This window comes from Colobus angolensis, unplaced genomic scaffold, assembly GCF_000951035.1.
Source record: "Colobus angolensis palliatus isolate OR3802 unplaced genomic scaffold, Cang.pa_1.0 Scaffold152, whole genome shotgun sequence".
Classification (NCBI taxonomy): Eukaryota; Metazoa; Chordata; class Mammalia; order Primates; family Cercopithecidae; genus Colobus; species Colobus angolensis.
Window position 1 is genome coordinate 779,906 of NW_012114622.1, and position 8,876 is coordinate 788,781.

The 8,876-nt window shown below is 36.5% G+C and overlaps 1 protein-coding gene across 1 annotated transcript in view; it reads right to left on the reverse strand.

Annotated features, from left to right (window-relative positions):
• The window catches only part of LGR4 (leucine-rich repeat containing G protein-coupled receptor 4), a 46,433-nt gene continuing 37,557 nt past the window's right edge, over positions 1–8,876 (reverse strand). The window contains exons 13-18 of the mRNA XM_011936305.1: positions 6,822–6,893; positions 6,401–6,526; positions 5,146–5,261; positions 4,480–4,563; positions 220–1,998; positions 1–56 (exon numbers count right to left, since the gene is read on the reverse strand). Coding sequence (XP_011791695.1) covers positions 722–1,998; positions 4,480–4,563; positions 5,146–5,261; positions 6,401–6,526; positions 6,822–6,893 — 1,675 coding nt within the window. The 3' untranslated portion in view covers positions 1–56; positions 220–721. The remainder of the gene's footprint in view (positions 57–219; positions 1,999–4,479; positions 4,564–5,145; positions 5,262–6,400; positions 6,527–6,821; positions 6,894–8,876) is intronic.

The window sequence follows — 8,876 nt, forward strand, 5'->3', positions numbered from 1 at the left end:
CTAGTAGTGTAATCGCAAAACACTTAAGAAAAAATTACTGATTGGACCAAAGCAATGTATAATGACTGAAAACAAATGTCCAGCTTTTTTTTAACCTAACAGCTGTTAATATTGTTTTAAAAACATCTTCAGGTTTTAGATTTATAAATTGTTTAAACAAAATTTATGATTCTCTTATGTCAAGGATGGCAATTGAAAACATAATAAGGTAATACCTATGTATACTCTCACAGTTCTAGCTGGGACAGTCCCTTTTTTGGCCCTGCAGTAAGTTGTCCTGAGATTAATGATGAAACATTAGGTAAAATTAGCAAGATATTTTCTTCAGTTATAGAAAATCACATTTTAAAATATATTTTTAAAAATATTAACAGCTATTCTTTATCTTGTGCTTAATTCACAAATAGGTATAAATTTGCTTCTTATGGATCAGAAAAACCTAACATTATATTGCTATACTACACCTAAGATCCTTTTCAAGTCATGCATTTGTTTCAAACAGACCATACATTGCTTGGACATTGCATTTTTCACCAATTTATAATTTAGGCACCTGTTCTTTGAAAATGACTGGTTTGAGAAATAAACTGCCACCTCTCCTTCTTCTAAGTGACACCAGGCAGTGATTATAGAAGTGCTTCCCAGATGAAAGATCAGAATAGGGTTCACTCTATAAACACTGATTTTGGTTGACAGGGGAAACGGTTACACACATAGTAGTTCAGTCTTTAACTCTTGGTAGATTGTAAGCATAGCGCACCAAAGGGAATCCTCTACTCTGGTAGAAGCAGGCTCGTCCACAGGCCTGCACCTGGTCAGAACTGTCTGAGACAAAGGAATCTTCTTCATCTGCGTAATCAGAGTGGGCCGACTGTGTGCCACAGTCGGACCAATAGCCCTCCGGTCTTTGGCAAGAAGCCACTGCCAATGCAGGACAGCTGTGTGATTTTATCAAGTGTTTGCATGATACTGGCTTTGTTAAAAGAAATGATTCGCAGCAGTCACAAACAGTCAGGTTACCCTGCAAATGTGAGTACATGCCACAGTCATAGTAGAAATCCTGTTCCAGACAACCACCTTGGCTACTGATGGAAACTGAAACTGATCCACTTTTCTTGGTAACACGTCGCTTCAGTAACTTCCAGTCTTCTTTAAACTTTGGGTTGAAGAAAACATACAGGACTGGATTCAGACAAGCAGGCAATGGAAAAAATATCAGAGTAACAGACTTCATTATTTCGGGGCTGATAGAGATTGCAGTGATCAATGGTGCAAATGAAAAAAATGCCACAGGGCAGAAAAAGATGCAATTGGTGAAGATTAGCCAAGCAACATGCTTAATCATGCTAGATTGTGAGTTTTCTGAGAGGTCCTCTTTTTCCAAGTTGCAGTATAGCTTAGTGTAGATAATGGCCATTAATAAAAATGCTAGTGAGTTTAACAGCACTAAGGTTACAGTGAATCCTAATGATGGCGTTTCACCTGTAGGAAATGGCAAACAAAGGGGTGATGCAGAATATTCCCCTCTGTGGAAAAGGGGAAAACAGCCTGCTACTGTAGCACCTAGGAAAGCCAAAAGGGCAGCAACCCGGAACTGTTTGAGATGATTGCTCTTCCCATTTTTCATTACATCTTTTGCAGATAAGCTTCTTTCGAAAGTTGCTAGCATTAATAAAAATATGGCACTTTCTGAGGAGAAAACTGCAAGGAACCCAGCTACTTTGCAGCCACTGCCAGTTTCCCACCAAATGCCAAATTCAGCGAATCTGCCCCAGGTCACAGCATCAAGAAAAGTTAGGATGCCAGTATAGATTCCCATGAATAAGTTAGACACAGAAATCAAGCCTATAAACAATTTGGACGAAGGCAGTGATGTACAAGATGCAAATGTTGTTAAAATAACAAGTAGGTTGAAAAATAATGCAACCAAGAAAATGAACCACACAGTAAGACGAATCATCCAGCTTCCCAGTAAATATTCACAGGGCTTAAAAGCACCTAAAACAAAACACAGAGAGAGAGAAATAAAAGATAACTTAGAAAACAATTTAGAAAATGATATGGCTTGATAGAAAAACTAATGATATAGACTAATTAAATCTGCTCTCTACTTGACCAAAACTGAACTGATTACTACTTCTAAGATAGTCTGGTCATGGACCAGGCTATTTTTAAAATACACTGACTTTAGTTTCTTTTATTAAATATTTGATAAGGCTACAAATATCTCTTTTATATTAAATATTTGATAAACAGTGATATTCAGGTGAAATTTTTCATTTTTTCTTGCATCTAAGCTAATTTACATAGCACAATGTCTAGGGCATAAGAGGTATTTGATAAACTGAGGGTCTGGAATGAGATGGTTCATAACTTGCTACTCTTACCTTAAGAAAGCAACTTAAAATTGTATAAATTTTAACCTGTATTAATTTTCTCACTTGTGAATAATAAGGCCTGTTTCATATACTTGTGCAGCTTAAGTAAAATTATACACATAAGGAACTAAGCAGGATGCTGGATATACAGTTAGATTTCAATAAACATTAGCTCCCTTTTCTTCTTCCTTTCTAGCCCCAATATACTTTACAATCATGTATGTATATGGATGTATCCACACATATTTTTTATACATTTTCTTATGGCTTTCAAAAGCAACCTGATGAAGCAGGTTAAGATAGTATAATTATCCCCATTTTTCATCCAGAGAAACTGATATTTCAAATCATTTGATTGGCCTGACAAAGGCCATTCAGTAAGATAATATAGCTAGGACTACACCTCGGTGAATGTTAACTATTCATACAAAGCTATGTACAATAAAATCCTACATAATACAAACTAGCACTGCAAGAACTCATTCAGTGGCTGAACTGTATGTTCCAGTAAATGACTTTCACATGTTAGTTATGACACGAATTACAACTGTTTTACTGAAAAATTAGAAAAGAGAAACAAGATTTTGACTATGAAACACAAGAAAACTATGTATTACAATTGTCTAAAAAACATGTTTTATGAACTGTCATGAAAATGATATATCCAATAAAATATTTTAAATTGTTAGGATATTCACAGACCTCCAAAGCCAGTTCTGCACCATTTATCTGACTTCCAAATAATGTAAGAAACTCTTATTTTAATTTCCTTTTTACTAACCCTTCAGGAAGTGCTAAGAGAAAGCTCGTTATCATCTTTATCTCTGTTATCTAAACTCATCCTTCATGGAAGGAGGGATAGCTCATCTATTTGAGAGAACAGGAGACCTTTTGAGAACACTTTTATGGGTGAGAAAGGTTACTTCTCCAAAAGAGCCTGGGAAGCAGCCTCCACCCAATCCCTGTCTTTGGAAGCCTGCTGCCTCCTCTGGTGCTAACAGAAGGATCCCAGCTCTCCTCCACTTCCTGCTTCTGCAGCAAGCACATCCTGTCTGGGTGTTACTACAACTGAGTAGGGGGAGGCAGGCCTGCATTTCATTCCCATGGCAGCCCAAGGAGATGAGCTCAGACCAGCTTTCCTCCTGGCCAATCTCCAAGTTTAGATTCGGGGTGGAAGAAATGGAAATGCCTCACGTTCAAGTCCAGCCTCCCCTTTAATAAACCTGTTCCCTTCTCATTGGATCATCAGTTCTTTATGTACATTCTCTGGCACATGAACTCCAGGGAGACAAGTAAGCAAGCTGCACCCCAACCTTTAAAAATTAATATAGACACTAACACACAATAAAATAAATTATATAAACTTAGATGATTCTTGCCAATTGCATTCACTTATCTGGTAAACTTAGAGCTTATTCTCTGCAGAAGAAAGTATTCATAAAATACATACGTAGCCCTTTAAGAAGCTCACGATTCAGCAGCAATCACTAGTGAATCCATAATACTTATAATTCCGAGTCATAAAATTAATGTCCAGATGATCCTATGATATTATATTAACAAAGGAATCTATTTTGTAGCACACAATTTAACTAAAATATTTAAGCCTCCCTTTTACAGTAAAATTATAAATACATCTCCTCTAGTAGATTAGGCAGACTATGACAATCATGACCAAATATGTGGTGTCAGTTTTATAACTTTCCTAAAACTACAAAGTTCAATGAAGTAAATGAGGGGAAATAAGGAAAGGCAAGGCTACATTAAGCACACACATACAATCTTCACAGACTACTAACTTATAGAATTAGTCCCAGAGTTAAAGGAGCATTAAAAAAGTGCCTCTGAAATTCTAGTGTGTATAACCCTCACCTGGGGGAGCTTGTTAACATACAGATTCTGATTCAGTAGGTCTGGGCCTGAGATTCCGCAAAAGATTCCTAAGCTGCTGGTTGGTACACAAAGCACAAATCAGAAGGCTTCACGGGATCCTCTAGTACCATCCCTATTACAGAAATTACATCTATACCCAGGATATTTAGATATATTTGCCTAATGTTTGTTTAACATGAGTAACTGCGAAGAAAAAGGCTGGGCATACCTGTTGAAGGTGTACAATGGATAATTATTTGACTATGTTCTTCATTTTCAACAGTGCTTGTGACATTTGCTGCATCAGCAGTACCTAAACATATAACACAAAGCATGTTTAATTAAAACCTTACGCAACTCAAAAGAACCATATTTTCCTGCGATTTTCTCTGTATATAAGTGTGAGTTCTCCTTATAGAAGGTTCAGTAACATACTGAAGATGCTGGTAGCATAGTGAATGCCATTTTTTTTTGGTTTTGGTTTTTCTTAGAGACAAGGTCTTGCTCTGTTGCTCAGTCTGGAATGCAATAGCACAAGCATAGCTCACTGCAACCTTGAACTCCTGGGCTCCGCTCAAGGGATTCTCCCACCTCAGCCTCCCGAGTAGTGGGAAATACAGGCACATGCCACTACACTCAGCTAGTTTTAAAATTTTTTATAGAGACAGAGTCTCGCTTTATTGCCCAGGCTGGTCTCGAACTCTTAGACTCAAATGACCCTCCCGCCTTGGCCTCCCTAAATGCTGAAATTACAGGCATGAGCCATCACGCCTGGCCAGAGAATGCCATTTTTCTCACAGATTTCCTATTGATCATTCACAAAGGGATTATAATAACAGAAACTTTAATCAATGCCTTAAAGGAGTGTTCTGTTTTTTAAAACTCATGCACTTGCCTTTCTCCTGTGCCACATTGTGGTCCTGGAGGCTGTTATCTTCTGTGTTTAAATTTGCATAAGAGTCACAACCCCAAAATGCACAGCACTGATAAGCATATGGTACTGATAAAGACCTGGAAAAAAAAATTGTAAAATCTACACTGAATAGCAACTCCACAGATACAGTTTTGTTTTGTAAAAGTATTTTAAACTTCGAGAATTCCAGCCTAGGAGTCAGAAAGATCTGTCATGTGCTTTAGGCTGGTCATTCATCCTCTCTGGGCTTCAGTTTCCTTATCTGTGAAAACAGCTCTGATACCAGATGACACCGAGACTTTCTCCCTTTCTATAAGATCTCACTTAACAGTTGGATGTAAATCAAACTGTTTAAAATTTAACAGCAGTACTGCAATTTAAAGTAATATCTTATGACTCCTTTTATAAATGTATTAACTATGCTCATTTTATCATATGAAACTGATAGTTTCACTTAAAATTAATGCCCCAGGTCATTCGTGAATTTATACCATTAAATACATTTACTTTGTTTAAATAAATGTAATGAAAATATTTATTTTCTTCTGCAACAATAATATTCTCTCTCTTTTCTTAGAGACAGGGTCTTGCTCTTGTCACCCATGCTATAGTGTAATGGTGCAATCACAGCTCAGTGAAGCCTAGAACTCCCAGGCTCAAGTGATCCTCCCATTTCAGCCCCCTGAGTAGCTAGGACTACAGGCACGTGCCACCACAGCCAGCTAATTTTTGTACTTTTTGTAGAGACAGGGTCTCAGCATGTTGCCCAGACTGGTCTTGAATTCCTGGTGTCAAGTGATCCACCCACCTTGGGATTACAGTGTGAGCCACCATGCTCGGCCTCATAACAATATTCTCCTTCTATTATATTTAATGTAGTCCCCCATAACTCTAAAATCTTCATGAAGTATTATAGCATTGTATCAGTTTTCTGCAGGCTCATATTTACATGGTTTCTGCCATCTTATTGCTAATGAAAAGTCCACTGTATTAAAAAACCATTCTAATAGCTCTATTATCTCTTTGAGGCCATCAAGGGCTCCAGTTTACGTTCTTAAAAACTATAGAATAATGTTCACGTTCTATTTTTTACCAAAGTTGCAAAGATTGAGGTAGAAAATAACCTTAAATTACAGCCTATCAGAAAATCTGAGAACCACAACAAAAAACCAGGACACTCTATAATTTTGGAGCCTACCATAACTTCAACAAAAAAGAAAAATAAACAAAAACACACCTGAGGTTAACAAAGTCTTTCGCTGCTAGGGCTTCTTTCAGCTTGAAGTTGCCCACAAGTTTCAGTTGATTTAGCCCATTCAGGCCTTCCGTAGGAAAGGAAGTTAATTCATTGAAACTTACATCTCTAAAATATGAATGAGACTTCAAGTTAATGCCCAAGATAGAAATCACATGAAAACATCTGTACATGTATTAACATCATAAATATTAGATCCCTAAGATGAAGTTCAAGTGGGGGTGCTAAAATGATAGTTCTAGCATGTACCTTGCCATTTGAGATTTTACTATAAATACAAGCTTACCATTTATACAAGGGAATAACTAAACAGAAAAACATTTTGATTTGACAATGTTAAAACAGATGTTTCTACAGCACTAGTTACTACTTTCATGACATTATTGCGTAATCATCTACTTACAGGTTAGTTATTGGCCCAAGTGTGGCAAAAGCTTTACTGTGAATTTCATGTATCAGGTTTCTACTCAGATCTCTGCAATTATAAGAATAACATGTTAATCTTCAAATAAACACTCAAAATGTCACTTACTTAGACTATACTTTAGAATTAGAGGCAGTAACACAATATTGCTGATAAGATAACAAAGATCTTCAATCTCGCCCAGCAATATTTTTTTCATGTTTATGTTGAATGCCTCTCCTTCACAACAATCTATTTCTTGGAATATGTTCCATACAGCAGTAATTCTAGCTGGCGTTTGTTTCAAAACAGTTGTGAATTTTCCCACTTTATCATTCTGATACCAATTCAAAAATATAAATGATATGATATAACCTTTGGTACTGTTAACTCAGTGAGGAAAAGCCCAGTTTCTGAAAAAGCTGAAAATAAAAACAGACTTCATATTATTTGCCTTCTCAAAGGTTATTGATAAGGCCCTGAGAGAAGACAAACAATCAATATGCAAACAAGAGCATTCCAGGAGGGCTGCAGATACCCTTCTTTTCCTAAGCAGGAAATAAACATTGCATCAACAGTAGAGCCAGCTCCGTATTCAGGAACACACCCTGAGAAATTCTGATATTATAGAATTAATAAAACAGAAATAATCTACAAACACACTTACACTGAACCTTAAAGGAAATTTAAACAGTGAATAAATTCATTCCGAGACACATTTCCTAGGTAACAAGGAAACTCAACACACTTGGTTCCAAATTACAAAAAGATCAGCTTCTTACTGTCACTTATCAGTGTTCTGGAAGTGATGGCAACTAGGAGCCAGTCTTCTACCCTATGACTGCCCAGGCTTCCAGAAAGTTAGTCTACGACTTGCGATGATCCAGCAACTCAACTACTAATTAAATATTTTCTAGTAGAGTGGGTGTCATATTTTTTAAAGGGGATATACTAAAAAACCATATTCAATACATGTAATTTTGCTTCACTGTCAATTTTTCAAACTTTTTCTATAATAGAAAAATGTTGTGCTGGGCAAAGTAGCTCACACCTATAATCCAAACAACTTTGGGAGGCCAAGGTGGGTGGATCACTTGAGCCCAGGAGTTTGAGACAAGCCTGGGCAACATAGGGAGACCCCATCTCTACAAAAAAAAAAAAAAAAAAAAAAAAAAAAAAAAAAAAAAAAAAAAAAAAAAAAAAAAAAAAAAAAAAAAGGAAAAAAAAAAAAAAAAAAATTAGCTGACATTGTGGTGTGCACCTGTAGTCCCTCAGCTATTCAGGAGGTTGAGGCAGGAGGATTGCTTGAGCTCAGGAGTTAGAGGCTGCAGTGGGTTGTGATTATACCATTGCATTCTAGCCTGAGTGACAGAGTGAGAGACCCTGTCTCAAAAACAAAGAAAAATGTTCACTAATTTAGTGTACTACGTTTCTGCACTAAAGTTCTAGGAATATAATGAGTGGCAAGGTTTGTCTCAGTCACCTCTATATTCCTAAGTACTTATGAGAGTACCCGGAACAAATATGTAGTCAAATACAAATGATTTTTTAAATAAGTGCTTCTGTGGCTTATGAACTCTATTTGTCATGATAGATACTCCAGTGCAGGGGTCAGCAAACTTCTTCTGTAGAGGGTCAGATAGTAAATATTTTTACCTTTGTGGGTCATATACTCTCTGCTGCAACTACCCAATTCTGCTATAGTGGAGTGAGAGCAGCTTTAGACAGCACTTTAATAATAAAGACCTGGCAGTGTTCAATTAAACTTAATTGATAAACCAGGAAGCAGACTGGATTTGGTCCACAGGCTGTAGTCGGCCTACCCTTGCCCTAATGAATTGGCAAATCTCACTATTATAACTTGAAAACAAACAAGCTACATCACTTCAGTTATACACATTACACATTTTTCTATTTGCCAATGAACAATTAGCTAAAGTAAAAAATATTGAAAGTAGATTATTTATAAAGTTGCAAGTCTAAAAATCTTGCAATGCGTAAAATAATATTTTAGGAAAAGTCTAAAAATAATATTTACTGAACACAAATTTTATA